A 15,783-nucleotide genomic window follows, 5' to 3' on the forward strand; every position below is an offset into this window, starting at 1 on the left:
GATGTATTTAAAGTCTGGAAGTACTTTTGGCTTTTTTTTTATGCAAAAGATGTGTTTAATCAAAGCGTGGCCTCCTATTGGCTACAGCACCACTGATTAAACCTTATAGTTTTTGCTAAAGTTCCAAGATTTTTGTGTTTGTTCAATTTTGTGATAAACAGCACCGACGTGTACATTTTAAGATATTTGTTTATTCTTTGTGTTTCTTTTGTCAGAAAGCGGTTGCTAGACAGTAGAGGAGCCTGGGTAGTACTACAAAATGTCAATATGGCACCTCTGCTGCCCCCAGTTGGTGCGGAGGTGTTTCGACGCTTCACACCAGCCTCATTGGAAGAAATTCAACGGAGGCATGAAATTGAAGAGAAGGAGAAGCAACACAGAAAGGAGCAGAACATTGAGGTACGAATTATCTACAAGCCGTCTATACATCCGTCCGTTAGGACATGACAATAACAAACCCAACTCTGCTCTGAATGCATACTCTCTTACAGATAGCAGAGGAGGATCTTCCTAAACCAGCAAGCGATCTGGAGGCTGGGAAGCCCCTCCCTTTTATTTATGGCGAGCCGCCCCCTGAGTTTCTCAATACCCCATTGGAGGAACTGGATCCTTTCTATCAATCACAGAAGGTGTAACCATTCTCTAAAATCTGACATAGCAACCTTCTTTTCAGTAGAAGATGGATGATAATACAACAGGTTCACTAAGAGGAGATCAGCATTAATACAAAAAACGTACTCCTGACAATTTGCCAGAAGCATTTAAAAACTTTTTTAAATAATAGATCTTGTTCCATCTCCTCTGGTAGTTGACTTCCAACATTGTTCAGATCACAATAACCAGGTTTTCTGAATCACATCAGTGGTTTAAGTGCTTGGAAAAGCTTAACAATGAGGTTAAAGGTTGGGTGGTTCATAACATCCTTTAAACATTAAATGATTGCTCCTTGTTTGCTTTGTGGTCCCCAAGATCATGAAAGACCCCGAGACAGTTTGAAAAAACATCAGAATATTCATCATAAGGTCATTTTAAGGCCTAGTTCACACAAAAGTGAAAAATAATATACTATCATTAAAAAACTTGTAAGAAAAAAAAGTTGGGTCCAAACAAGTGTACTCGTTCCAAATCCACTCTACTTTGTTTCCTAGTTTGAAGATGTTTTGCTTCCCATCCAGGAAGCTTTTTCAATTCAAAATGTCAGAAATAGCATTGAGTTTGAGGCTTTATACAGTAGCCCAACAAAGTCTTGTTTTTGCTTAGAAAACATGCAAAATGAAACAGATGAATGGGTCCACCCCTTTGGAATTGGGGTCTTTGGCTTGTTTTGTTAGTCTGCAATGCCCCATACCTGTCTATGTCTCTGAAAGGGGTGTTGTTAGAGGGAAGTGTTGGCCTGGCTGAATAGGCAAGGTCTTCTGTTCCCTTGTAAAGGGATTAGGATTGAAATGATATCAGGAAGGGATCGACTCAATTGCTGCATTGTAGATAGCCTCGTGAGACCATCCTGATCTCGCGAGCTTTCAAGGTTTCACTCGCAGATCAGTCTGGAGACTCTCCGTTAAAGAAAATTTGTAGCCGTTCATCCAAACGAACGTCCAATCAGCGTTGGCTTTGAGGCGGGTTGAGGTGTGACGCAACGAGAAGCGCGACAGTTCAGTCTAAAGAACATGGCGGCTTCAGCCGATGAAACTAGCGTTAGCGTGGCTATCGAGCAAGTTTTATCGGAATTACAGAGTATTTCTTCACTGAAAGAAGAGCAAAACACTGCTCTGGAGGCTTTTCTCAGAGGAAAAGATGTTTTTGCTCTTCTCTTTCAGCAAGAGTAGCCTGGCTGTTAGTACGTCATATGCTTCGTTGATCTGATTGGTTTATTTGGCCCGTCTATCACCAACATAGACCAATCAGCTAACCAGTATTTTCGTCTCTTCCCAAAATTACTTCAACCGAAGGTTTCCAGATGGATATGCGGAGCAAATCCATCTGGCGGAGTCAGGTTACATTGTAGGTTTCTGAAAGCTGAAATCTGAGTCCCTCCCTTCTGTTTAAGGTTGGAACAGCACTAATGAAGACACTGCAGTACATATGCCAGGTCATTTGGTGGCGCTGTGAGGATGTGAGAGAGTCACACCCAAACTGCTGATAAAAACATAAAATATGAGCATGCAGCTCATGAGAACTAAACACAGCAATAAAGCAGTAAAGACGTGCATGTGGGTTACAGAAGTAGGTTGAGCTAGAATTTGCGGCTGGCATGAACACACTGACACATGAAACCAGAGTTATCAGATCTGTTCACCCTGGAACCCAGTTTTAACAATGGATACTGGGTCGAGTGATACATAAAAAGATGGCTGCATTTGGTTGCAGAGGTTAAAGGATAAATCGCCTTGACTGTTAAATCTAATATTGTCTCTGTTTTAATATGGATAATGTTTTTTTTTTTTATGCAATGAAATAACCAATGTATTGATCAGTCAACCAAGCAGAGACTGGCTGCTCAGATTCGATCAAAGATGAAACTATAACACTCTGGCTTTTGATTTATTCAAATACAGGCTTTAGTCGAATTAGGATGCAAAACAAAAAATATGAAGTTATAATAATGCTGAGAAAATAACTTTGACTCCATTCATTTTTTTCTTTCTCCTCTGTCTCTGCAGACCTTCATCGTTCTCAGTAAAGGAAACATCATCTACAGGTTCAATGCTGAGCCAGCATGTTACCTGCTGAGTCCCTTTAGCAATCTGAGGATCTTTGCCATCAGGATTCTCATTCATTCATATCCTTTCTGCTCCTGATGCTGAAGCTTTAGAAGCTAAACTAAACCTTCCAAGGTTTCCGAAAAGATTTACAGCAGCAGCCATTCAATATGGCCGTTCCCTGTCAAACGCCAGGCGAATGGCAGCCCACCCCCCTGCGACTTCCAGCAAAATCCCCTCCAACTTCCAGCCACTGGCCTTCTCCTGGGCGTGCAATTTTTTTTACTCTGACTCCACCCTTTCACTGAATTACAGGGTCTGACCAGGAGATGATGCTTCTCTTTAAATCTTAATGTCCACAAATCATGACAAAAAGAATATTTTAGTACAAAGATTGATGTTTAAAAAGGAACTGAAGGGGACCAATCAAGGAAAGTGAGGAAATTTTGAATGGCTGCTATTGTAGAATGAAACTGGAGGATTTTTTTTGTTTGTTTTCAGATCTTAGTGGCATTCCATCCTACATTTTATGCAGAAAAGCAGCTTCATTGTGTTGTCTGATGGAAAACAGAGGAGGTATAGGATCCCCATAAAGACAGGGTGACCCCAAAATCATGCTACATAAAGAATTAGAACAAAACCAGTAAATAGACGAGCCAAAGCAAGAGGGGAATATGAACAACTCTGTAATGGAGCCAGAGCAGAACCACCATTAAGTAAGAACAGAACCATAAAGGACTCAGAGTAAACCAACACAAAGGTGCAATGGAACAAACCCAAATAAAGGCTGGAACAAATCCACAGGGGAACCAGATCAAAACTGGAATTTAGACAGAACCAAGATACATCAAATACACAAATAAATAGAGGCACAAGGTGACTTAGTGTAATCAACCAAAGTGGAGAAGGAACTGAAAGGATCATGCAAGTTATTTAGCCGCTTCAGCTGAAAAGGTTTTATTCATGCAAAATCTGATAAACTGATTTCTTTCCTTAAAATTAAAACTTTATTCAGTTTGTTCATCATGGTGACAATCCTGACCAACTGTGTGTTCATGACGATGAGTGATCCTCCATCGTGGAGCAAGACGGTTGAGTAAGCACGCACGCACACACACACACGTTGTGTCACAATATCCTTGTGGGGACCTTCCATTGACTTCCATTCATTTCCCACTAATTTATATGGCCTAACTGTGACCCTTGCCCTAACCCTGTGGAATCCATGCCTAACCCTAACACCTGACCCTTGCCTTAAAATTACACTTAGCCGACCCCTAGCCTTGACACTTGCCCTAAACCTAATTTTAGCCCTTACTATCAACTTACCAGACCAATTAGCTACTGACCCTAATATTAGTGGAATTCATGCCTAACCCTAACACCTGACCCTTGCCTTAGAATTACTCTTAGCCGACCCCTAGCCTTGACACTTGCCCTAAACCCAATTTTAAGCCTTGCCTTAACCCTAAACCCCAGCCATTACTCTAAAAGCTAACCCTAGTTCTCCAAGTTTTACAAACTGGCTTGGCTATGGATCTGAGAGATACCAACGAACGTGCGTGGGCCCGTGCATTGCCTTTGATCCCCTAGCCAACTGCTCGGGTCGTCGGACTGGGTGGGGGGGGTCATTGAGAGAGTGTCTAACGCCTAACCATTACCGACACATACCTATCCCTAAACCTAACCTAAACTCAATTCACACCTTAGTCCTAAACCTAACCCCCACCCCAAGAAGAGAAAATTTCCTTATGGGGACCAGTTGTTGGTCCCCACAAGTACCTATGAGTCCCCAAAATGTAGCATATTCCTAGGAAATTTTCCCCACCAGGTATTAAAGACATGGCCACACACACCCACACACACTTTCCAAAATGACGAAACAAAAACACTGATTCATTTATCTCTTGTTTGAATAGATCTCCGGTTAAGCTCAGGAAGAGCACATTCCAAACTGCGGTTTGAGACAGTGTTGAAATTAAGTGTAACAGTTTGGGTTTCATGAAGTTGAAATTGTGTTCTTATCCTCTACGGTGGTAATTATTTGTGACTTTGCAATTTTATGTTTCATTTGATTTTTTACCTGTTTTTTAAAGAACTTTTGTATCTTAATGTAGAGGTATTGATCTGCAATCCTATCCTGCACTTGATTTTTGTTTATGTTCAATTCTGTGCAATGCAGCTGTACTGGAGAGGTAACAGTTTTTCTTATTTATAAATAGATTTATATCTGGTTTGAATACATGTTTTCAGATTAAGCTCAGGAAGAGAATGTTCCAAAATATTGTTTGAGACAGTGCTGAAGGTAAATGTTAACATTTTGCATTTACCTGAAGTTGAAATGGTATTATTCTTTAATATTTGTGAAATATTCAGTATCAAGTGAAGGTGGTTATGTTAAAAATTTTGTGACTTTGCATGTTTTGAAATCAGTTTGTATCGCATCGGGTTATATTGTAATCAGAACTTAAGTGTTTGGAATATTGCCATATCGAATATCTGCAAAAAAGGCAACATCGTGCATCCCTACACATTGATTTTGTTTTATTTTCTCATTCTTGTGTGAAGTTTATGACAAGTAGACCGTAGATAAAAGAGAACAGAGAGTCATACCGAAGTGCACAATTTAAATCACCCTCTGATGAACAGACTAATGGAACCTATAGAGGGAGCTGCTGTAAATTAAGGAAAACTCATTTTACAAGTTGGGCAATTGTAAGGACCTATATAGGAAAGAAAAAGTATACTTAGCAGTTATTTATATTTATTAGACCGTTTATTATGGGGCTGCGCATGGTGCCATTACAAAGAGTATAGACTTCCAATGTCCTTAAAACACATTAAAAGTACAATTTTAACATCAAAGCTCATAAATATGGCTTACAAGAAATCAATACTCAGAAAAGAATTATGATCATTATAAAAACTCATTATTGTGATATACCATGTTTCTTTTTAGGTGATGATGGTCCATCAAGATTTCCTTTGGCTTTCTGAAAATGTTGTCTTCTTGGTCCAATTTGATCCTTTATAACATTACAATTTCTATCTGTTGAGTTAACTGAGTTAATTTAAGAAACCAAGTTTTTTTCCCCGTTTTAATTAATGGCACTAATCTGTTTACTGTTAATTCCTGTTATATATAAGTCAGTCCAAAAAAGTAAAAAAAAAACACACAAAAAAACGATCCACTGGGCTTTGTTTTCAAGTTTGAAGACTTTCGCTTCCCATCCAGGAAGCTTTTACAATTAAAAATGTTAGAAGTAGTGGTAAGTTTTAGGCTTTATACAGTAAAGTATAAAAACCTACAATGAAGTAATTAAGCTGATTCCTTCCCCCTATCATCGCAACCTTAAAGGAATAGTACACCCAAAACATGATTAGCCTTCATTTTCTACTCACCCCCATGCTGAACAACACTCTGGAGTACTTTTTTGATATCTCAAATGCATCTGGAGATCTGGGAGGCTTCTTGCTGTCTGCTGACATTCAAATAATGGAGGTCTATGGCGCCCGAGGCAGAAAGGTCCATAAAAGTCCACAAAAAACGTGTCAATATTCCTCCATACTGCTCGTCCAATGTATTCCAAGTGTCCTGAGTGGGTAGCGTCCAGAATTTACTCGAAACGAAGTCATTTAGAATGTTTTTAGAGCATAAACAGTAGTGTATAGGATTTCCTGAAAGCGCGTTCACGAGTCTACGGAAACTGCGGCAGACCAAACCAGACGAAAGTGCGCATTCAGCTCGGCAAAGAACTCATGCTCTTCCTCAACACTGAAGTCCTCAGACATTTTTCTTTTGTTGTTTCTTTCTTTGCACAGGTAAACAGCACATTTCTTCTTCTACGCTTGCATTATTGGCAGAGCAGACGCTGAATGCGCACTTTCATCTGGTTTGGTCTGCCGGCTTCCGTAGCGTCATGAACGCGCATGTGCGCACTTTCAGGAAATCCTATACACTACTGTTTATGCTCTAAAAACATTCTAAATGACTTTGTTTCTAGTAAATTCTGGATGCTACCCACTCAGGACACTTGGAATACATTGGACGAGCAGTATGGAGGAATATTGACACGTTTTTTGTGGACTTTTATGGACCTTTCTGCCTCGGGCGCCATAGACCTCCATTATTTGAATGTCAGCAGACAGCAAGAAGCCTCCCAGATCTCCAGATGCATTTGAGATATCAAAAAAGTACTCCAGAGTGTTGTTCAGCATGGGGGTGAGTAGAAAATGAAGGCTAATCATGTTTTGGGTGTACTATTCCTTTAACCACTTCACAGGGTAATAGAAGACCTCACATATTCTGCCAGGCAAACAATTCCACTCAACAACACCCCTTTCAGAGACATAGACAGGTATGGGGCATTGCAGGCTAACAAAAGAAGCCAAACGACACCCATTCCAAAGGGGTGGATCCGTTTGTCCGTTTCAATTTGCATGTTTTCTAAGCAAAAACAAGACTTTGTTGGTCTACTGTATAAAGCCTCGAACTCAACGCTATTTCTGACATTTTGAATTGAAAAAGCTTCCTGGATGGGAAGCAAAACGTCTTCAAACTAGGAAAAAAAAGTCCAGTGGATTGATTTTTGATTTTTTTTTTTTAATTACTATGACCTGGATGACTGAGAATCTTCAACAGCATATTTAAGTCAGTGTTTTCTGTCCCCTCTTGATCTGGTCTTCCGTTCACATGTTTTACCATCACCTTGGTTACTTTGTGTCAGTAAACTGATCTTTTCATCCTTTTGGCACAATCATGACATTTCCGTCTTGCTATTGTTTGGCTTTTAGGACAGAAATGATGGAGTAGATGATTATTGGGTGTTTAAATGAAGAAGAAAAAAACGATTTAGAAATAAGTAAAAATTTCTTAACTTGAGTGTATTCACCCTTAATTTGAGTAGGTAAATGAGATAGTTTGCCAATGGAAGGAGTAATTTTACTTTTAAAATAAGATAATTAGATAATATGCACTTGAAATAAGACAATGCAATTGTGTTTTCTTATTTTAAGTGTAAATTGTCTTGTTCCATTGGCAAAATGTTTCTTTTACCTCCTCAATTCAAGAAGAAATGCACTTATTTTAAGAAAAAATGACATATAGATTTAGATTTTTTGCAGTGTGTGGTTATTTTTTCACCTCCTAGAAAAGAAAATGAAATATTCACATATTTAATATCTGTAAATATTGGCTATAATAGTAGCAATAGATAAGATAGATAGATCAGATAAAAATATTTGCCCCAAATTTTAGATTGTTTTATTCCTACAGAAAATCAAACCCAGAGGTCTGACCTCTGACCTGTCTGTAATATTCAAATAGATACTGAGTATGTTGGGTCCTTGTCTCAGATAATGTCTTTTTGTTGTTGGACAGATACGTGTTCACAGGCATCTACACATTTGAGGCAACCATCAAAGTTTTATCCAGAGGATTCTGTATGGGAGACTTCACCTTCCTGAGAGACCCCTGGAACTGGCTGGACTTCATGGTCATCAGCATGGCGTAATAATAAAACTGCCTGGACCTTTTCTGTTTTTTATTCTTCTGAAAGCTAAAAACAAATTCTTTATTAAATCCTAAAGTTGATATAGAAATTTGTTTTGTCTGCTGCATGTCACAATTGTGTATAATGATAATATTGCTAAAGATGGTTGTATTGATGAAGAATTTCTCTGTTTTACAGCTACCTGACAGAGTTTGTTGACCTAGGAAATGTTTCTGCACTGAGGACATTCAGAGTTCTCAGGGCCCTGAAAACCATCACAGTAATTCCTGGTTAGTATGTCTGTTTCATTTAAAAAAAAAGTACATTCTTTCTGGTAGGATTCAGGATTTGGCTTTGATCTGTAGGACTTCAGAGGTAGGAGAAAATGGTTCCTGGTATCTAAAGGCACAACTTCTTGGGTTCTTATCAAGATAAAGGGCCAATTTCACAAAGCTGGTTTAATCAAACTCAGACTCAAATCCTAAACTTTGAATTGAGTTAGCCTAAGGTTGGAAACTCTGAGTTTTCAGTTTAGAACGGCTAAGTTAGTTTAATCTACACTAACTGGGTCCGCTCAGAGTTGAACACGTGTGTAACAAGTATGAAAAGTAATTATCGGTGGAGCTCCGATTCAACGAGTCACCATGACAACAGGCAAGCAGAATTTTAAACCCGAGTAGTGCCGGACTTTACACGAGTGAATAAAGTGAATGTGATTGGTCGTTTATCAAGAGGGCAGGATTTTTGTGGCGGAAGGTTCACAAGCACGTTTGTTTGTGGCCGGTTTGTCGGAAGCATCTTGCTAACCAGTTAGCAACTTAGTGCTAGCAGGTTCCCAATGGGAAATTCCATTGGGACCAAGTAGCACTAAATTGGTGACTTAGAAACGACGCTGTCAAGGAACGCTATGGACAGAGGAAACATGCAAGAGGAGGAGAGTTTAGTGTCGGAGGTCGTGGATGAGTCTCCTCCGTCATCCATTTTTTATTTAGAGGAGGAAAGCGGGGACGAAGATGTTGTGGAAGAGGACGCCAGGGCGGCAGAAGCTTGGTTTGGTGTAGAAGGCTTCCAGCCGTACATGTTTGAGCCCTTGCCTCGCAACGCTGCCAGTTCTGTTAGCTCTACGCCTGCTGAAGACACAGACGTCCATCCCCGTGAACACTGGGACGATTGTAATTGGATGAGTCATATAACGCAAACACTCATTGGTTAGCTAAAGGAAGCCAGCAGGTGTTCTTCAAACAGCAAACGCGACTTGTCTATGCCATGCTACAATGTCAGATTCAGAAAAAGATGTTGAAATGTTGAAAGGCCGGACACAGGCGAGAGCGTATCGGGAAGTGGAGACCTCGATCATCCTTGGCCCTATCTCAAAGAATTTAGTCGAAAAAATTTAAGCTTTCAATTCATATAGCGGCATCTGGCTGTTTTTTTTTAAAGGTTACTTTATACTTTAAGTAGTTTTTGGAGCACATACCTTTTCACCTTTACTTGAGTAAAGAGGTCAAGTTGATACTTCAACTTTTACCAGAGTGTTTTTAAACTGCAGTATCTGTACTTCTACTTAAGTAACAAATGTGTGTACTTTTGACACCATTGCAAAAATGTACTGACTAAATCAGGAAATAAAACTATGTAATCAGCTCTAAGGAGAGCGGAGACATGAACAAAATCTGCTCACAACCACTTTAGTTTTGGGGTGAATGTTGCTACGGAAACAGAAGAGGATGAGTAAACTCTCTCTTTGTAATGAAAAACTAGTTTCCCTGATTTCAGGTTTGAAAAAAAAACCCTAGTTTCAAGTAAAACCTGCTTTGTGAAACGGACCCAAGGACTACAGCTTGCATAACATACTGTATGGTGAATAGAGACAGTACAGTATTATTTTTTTGGGACACTATGAAAGATCTAGGTTTGTTCTAGTTAACAATATAACATTTCTATGTCCTATACCATCACACAAGTTTGGATGAAATATTTCTTAAAATGCTTACAAATTATTATTGAGGTCCTACCAGCCGATGGATAAATTGTGAGACTAAACCTGTCATCTCTCCTCCATAGAGCTTGAAATAGATTTTTTTAAATTATAGAATCTTGTAAAAATTGGATGATTTATTAATTTAGACTCAAATATTTGTAAAGATTGATACAATAGTAGCCATTCAAAATGTCCCAACTTTCCTTGATGGGCCCTTCGCTGGTCCCCTACCATTCCTTTTTAAACATCAATCTTTGTTCTAAAATATTCTTACTGTCATGATATGTGGACAATAAGATCCAAAGAGAAGCGTCATCTCCTGGTCAAAATATGCCCAGGAGAAGGAAAGGTTCACTCTAGTACCTGGAAGATGGCTGCCATACGGCTGGCGTTTGACTTGGAAGGGCCATTTTGAATGGCTGCTACTGTAATCATTTCTGACGATGACAGTCTAAGTTGGCACAAAATCTTCTGTTTTCTAACTCTCCTTGCAGGGTTGAAGACAATTGTCGGAGCTCTCATTCAGTCCGTGAAGAAACTGCGAGACGCCATGATTCTGACAGTGTTTTGTCTCAGTGTCTTTGCTCTGATTGGTCTTCAGCTTTTCATGGGAAATCTTAGACAAAAATGTGTTCTGATCCCATCAATGTTACGCGATAACCAAACATCAGAGGAATCCTTTAACATCAGTCTCTACGGAAACAGCAGTGGCGATTTTGATTTCTACAATCACATCAACAACCCAGGTAGCACATTGAAGTTGTTTACTTATCAAATCATACTCCTGCACCTGCTCAGGTACTAACATCAATCTGTCTGTGTTTAACAGAGAATTATTACTACCTGCCTGGTGCACTTGACGCTTTGCTGTGTGGAAACAGCTCTGATGCAGGGTACCTTCAAATCAAATGGTCAATCTCAATATTAATCTTGTAATTGAAAATGTTGATAATGATGCTGATGATATGTTTAGGACCTGTCCAGATGGCTACATGTGTCTGAAAGCAGGGAGAAACCCAAACTATGGTTATACCAGCTATGACAGTTTCAGCTGGGCATTTCTGGCTCTGTTCAGGCTCATGACTCAGGACTTCTGGGAAAACCTTTTTCACCTGGTCAGTACCAAACTGCTCCCTAATGCAGAGGCTAGTCATTGATAACTCCTCAAGCCCCTGTCACACCATGCCGATTTATCCAGCATATGCCTAACATCCCAGAATCTTCTAAAAAGCAGGCATTCGCTGAACTTTCTATGTATTTTTTCAATCTAGGGCATATACATAGCGTATTCATTACGAGTCCAGAGTGTATGTCCAACGACAGTCTAACTTATGCATAATGTACAGCAGCATAATGCCCATGAAATGTCTCAAGCCAGTGTCCTGAGGGGGGCAGCAATGCGCTCGGAGGTGCCTGCATAAAAAAAAAATGTATAAAGAAAAAGAAAGAAAGAAGGTTTGCAGTTGTAGCAGGTTTAGTGTAACCTGACTCCGCCAGATGGATTTGCTCCTCATATCCATCTGGAAACCTTCCATTGAAGTAATTTTGGGAAGGGGCGAAAATACTGGTTAGCTGATTGGTCTATGTTGGTGATGGACGGGCAAAATAAACCAATCAGATCAACGAAGCATATGACGTACTAACAGAGCGACGACGAAAACACAACCACAAGCCAGGCTACTCTTGGCGAAACCAGTCGGGAGAAGAGCAAAAACATCTTTTCCTCTGAGAAAAGCCTCCAGAGCAGTGTTTTGCTCTTCTTTCAGTGAAGAAATACTCTGTAATTCCAATAAAACTTGCTCGATAGCCACGCTAACGCTAGTTTCATCTTTAGACTGAACTGTCGCGCTTCTCGTTGCGTCACACCTCAACCCGCCTCAAAGCCAACGCTGATTGGACGTTCGTTTGGTGAACGGCTCCAAATTTTCTTTAACGGAGAGTCTCCAGACTGATCTGCTAGTGAAACCTTGAAAGCTTGCGAGATCAGGATGGTCTCACGAGGCTAGGTTCAGTGTCTTGTCTGCTAGGAAGTTTGTTGGTCTCGCAGGGAGGGATCCATCACATTCACCCTCTCGTTGGCTCTACAATTGGAACACAAACAAATTGATGAGATCATGCTAATGTTGGAGGACAGCAAGCATGCATATGTATTCCAGTCTCAACCTTGCTGGATCCTCAATCTCTTGTGAAACATTTGAAGTCTGGAGGAGAACAGAGGCTTACTCTTGGGAACTCCCTTTTATACCAAAATGTTGCCAATACGCCATTACATAGTAGCTGTAAATTAGAAACACATTCAGCGGTCGTCTGGAACATGTCAGATACATTAATAAATACATAAATTACGCAAAAGTTATGCACAAGTTACTCATAAGTTTTGGATAAGCTAGACGCCACAACTTATGAGTAGCTTAAATTTAACACGTCAACGATCAGATAACTTATCTGTAACTTATGTCCCACATATGGGCATGTGCTGGCATACGTCGGACTCTAGACGTAATTGTCGTATGTTGACGTGTGCCAGCGTGTTTCAGCGCACTTCAGGGTACTTCAGCGTGCTTATAACTAATACAAAACTGACCCATGACTTATCCAACGTATGCTAGTGTTTTTGCCAGATTTTTCATACGTCAGGCATACGCTGGTTAAATCGTCAAGGTGTGACAGGGGCTTTACTTTGGATAAGCCAAAATGGCTGGTTAAATTAGGGAACATAAGAACTGCTAATTAGAATTTCAAAATCAACAAACTTACTTTTAGTGAAAACAAAAATGTAGATAGTGTTGATGACTATGTGCAAGAGGTGAGTTATGTAGCCAAAGTAGCATCACCTCTCACCTGTGTGTATCTCTGTAGACACTGAGAGCAGCAGGTAAAACCTACATGATCTTCTTCGTGGTCATCATCTTCCTCGGTTCCTTCTACCTCATTAATCTCATCCTGGCGGTGGTTGCCATGGCATACGCTGAGCAGAACGAGGCTAACATTGCAGAAGCCAAACAAAAAGAAGAGGAGTATGCCCAGATCCTTGAGGCTTTGAAGAAGAGAGAAGAGGAGGTACATTATGATGAAAAGAAGAAAAGAAAACACCCTTACATGATGGTTTAGAAAAAAGCTGATGTTTTTTTTTTTTTTTTTGTTACAGCATGCAGCCCAAAGGGCAGCTCTCTTGGAGAAACAAGACTCTGCATCACAGAGCAATGAGCATGAACATACTACGATGGATGGTACACAGAAACACTGTCCATACTGGCTTTATTCACTCTGAATCTGTGCTTCTATGTTTTTTTTTTTCTGTTTCTGCTCTCTGTCCTTCTCGTTAAGTTGGATGGCTGTTTTGGTTCTGCTGAAGTTCCTTTTTGTTAAAGGGAAAGTCTAATACGTTCGCAGTGATTAAATATATTTAGCGTTAATCAGTTAAAAAAAATTAAAACAATAATTTTCGTCACAATCACTGAGTCTGGGACCGGCCAATTTTGGATAAATTTAGTAACACCTCACTCCTGCCATCTTCCGGCAGTGACGTCACGGTGCGGTAAGCCTAGCACCATTCTCCTCGCTTTACAAGCAAATCAGTGGGAACTACTAGACACATCTAGCCTGACGTAGTCCTACTCAATTCTAGTCAGAATGAGTCTGATGCTGCTCCATAGAGCTGTGATTATGGGGCGTGTTTCGAACGAACCGGGAAAAAAATGCCTCTGCACTCAATTGGATAGACCTACAACCAATAAGAGCAACGGAGTGCTTGACGTATGTTAAGCCACGCATAGTTGTTGTCAACAAAAATCAAAGCGTGCAGTTGCACGCCTAGAATAAGAAGATGCGCGTGAACGGTTTTTGCCGGTGTTGCAAAAAAATTAATTTGCTGTCGGTATCTTCTAGAACAGACCTAATAGCAGAATCTACTCACCTCAACTCTCCAGCGGCAGCCATTGTTGTTGTCACCCAAGCGCGCTTTGGTCACATGGTTGATTACGTTACTGTTGATCATCTGTCCATCATCGTATAAAGCCCGCCCTGACAATTTGATTGTCCCGCCAGATATTGGGCGAGCATACTCACACTACTGTTGAGCAACACCAGACCGAACTTCCCGACCTCAAACTTTGTGGGCGGGACTAATTTCGGAATGGCACCCAGGCTAAGACACATCTGCAATAACAACAATTATTGAAGATTTCCAGAGGACTTCACCATTGAAATTCACCAGAGCTATAGTGAAACTGACATTGCCCACGTGCATGGCAGCTGGATACTGGAATACATCGGGTAAAAGTGAAAAAAAAAGAGTTATTTCACCTTTCCGATTTATGATCCTCGATCATGAATCGGAACTTGAAGGACTTCTAGGACTTGAAGAGGGAGGATTTGCCATCAAACTTCTGGTCAAAGAAAAAACCCGTAATATGTAGCCAACATTTGGAAGAAGAATGTTTTCAAGATGATTTGGATAATAGCGCGTTGTGACAAACACCAGATACAGCACTGGGACTTGATCAACAGCCGATACCGCACCGTGACGTCACAAACCAGTAGGTGGCAGTAGTGTTCTTTGACAAACATGGATGCCTCCAATAAAGCACATTCAAATGAAAATTTCTCCTAATTAAAAACAAGTTTTTTGAAGATTATGTAATAATTTCATATTTAAAGTACTTTCAGAAGTTTGAATTCTGAATATGACCGACTTTCCTTTAAAAAGGAGATGTTTCTCCCTATTCTCTCCTTATGATTGGTCAAGATATGGGTTGCTGTGCAATCAATAATTGGATTCTGCCATCTATTCTCTGTGATAGCATTGTATAATTACAAGCGTTCCAAATCCAACTTGATTAGATTTGATTTAATTTTAATATTTCTGAATTCTTTATATAGAAATAACTGAAGTAAACAGATAAACCAAATGTATTTAGGCTTAATCATTGCAAAAATGATGGAAACCACAGAGATTTGAATGGCAGTGAAGCTGTGGGAAAAGAATATGGTTTCAAAGAAAATGTCCCCTAACTCAGAAGCTTTGTGTTTCAGACTTTGAGGATGACCAGAGGCCGTGTCCTCCATGCTGGTATGTGTTTGCTGATATCTTCCTGAAGTGGAACTGTTGTGGCTGTTGGAGATGGCTGAAAAAACTTCTCTATACTATTGTCATGGATCCATTTGTGGACCTCGCCATCACCATCTGCATTGTACTCAACACCGTCTTCATGGCTATGGAGCATTATCCAATGACTGACGAGTTTGAGGATCTTCTCAAGATTGGAAATCTGGTCAGTAAGGGAGAAACTAAGTAAGAGTCGAAGTTGTGAGGCGTTTTTGTTGCCTGGAAGTCACATGGCATTGGATTTATTATGGTGACGTAATATTCAGGTAGTTATTTAGTAGCCTGGCCAGCCAAACTAACCTAAGCTTTACAACACTGCGTTTCATCCTGAAAAGGAGTAGGTAGGATTTCAAAGGCGGGGCAAACAGAGTCAGCAGAAACCCGTTGGAATCAATTGATGATGTAAAAGAGTGATCTTGCAGCCAGTGCAAGGTGCTGCACTTGGGTTAGAAGTGAATAATTACAAACATAGGGTTAGATTAGGATAAAAAAAAACATTTATCT

General features: G+C 40.1%; 1 protein-coding gene across 1 annotated transcript in view; it reads left to right on the forward strand.

The window, feature by feature from the left end:
- The window catches only part of scn4ab (sodium channel, voltage-gated, type IV, alpha, b), a 53,079-nt gene that overhangs the window by 21,403 nt on the left and 15,893 nt on the right, over nucleotides 1-15,783 (forward strand). Inside the window, exons 2-13 of the mRNA XM_038282213.1 lie at nucleotides 216-399; nucleotides 492-629; nucleotides 2,661-2,779; nucleotides 3,706-3,795; nucleotides 8,080-8,208; nucleotides 8,390-8,481; nucleotides 10,667-10,918; nucleotides 11,002-11,065; nucleotides 11,146-11,287; nucleotides 13,032-13,232; nucleotides 13,321-13,402; nucleotides 15,207-15,445. Coding sequence (XP_038138141.1) covers nucleotides 268-399; nucleotides 492-629; nucleotides 2,661-2,779; nucleotides 3,706-3,795; nucleotides 8,080-8,208; nucleotides 8,390-8,481; nucleotides 10,667-10,918; nucleotides 11,002-11,065; nucleotides 11,146-11,287; nucleotides 13,032-13,232; nucleotides 13,321-13,402; nucleotides 15,207-15,445 — 1,680 coding nt within the window. The 5' untranslated portion in view covers nucleotides 216-267. The remainder of the gene's footprint in view (nucleotides 1-215; nucleotides 400-491; nucleotides 630-2,660; nucleotides 2,780-3,705; nucleotides 3,796-8,079; nucleotides 8,209-8,389; nucleotides 8,482-10,666; nucleotides 10,919-11,001; nucleotides 11,066-11,145; nucleotides 11,288-13,031; nucleotides 13,233-13,320; nucleotides 13,403-15,206; nucleotides 15,446-15,783) is intronic.

The sequence above is a fragment of the Cyprinodon tularosa genome, unplaced genomic scaffold, assembly GCF_016077235.1.
Source record: "Cyprinodon tularosa strain WSP-4 unplaced genomic scaffold, ASM1607723v1 ctg104, whole genome shotgun sequence".
NCBI lineage: Eukaryota > Metazoa > Chordata > Actinopteri > Cyprinodontiformes > Cyprinodontidae > Cyprinodon > Cyprinodon tularosa.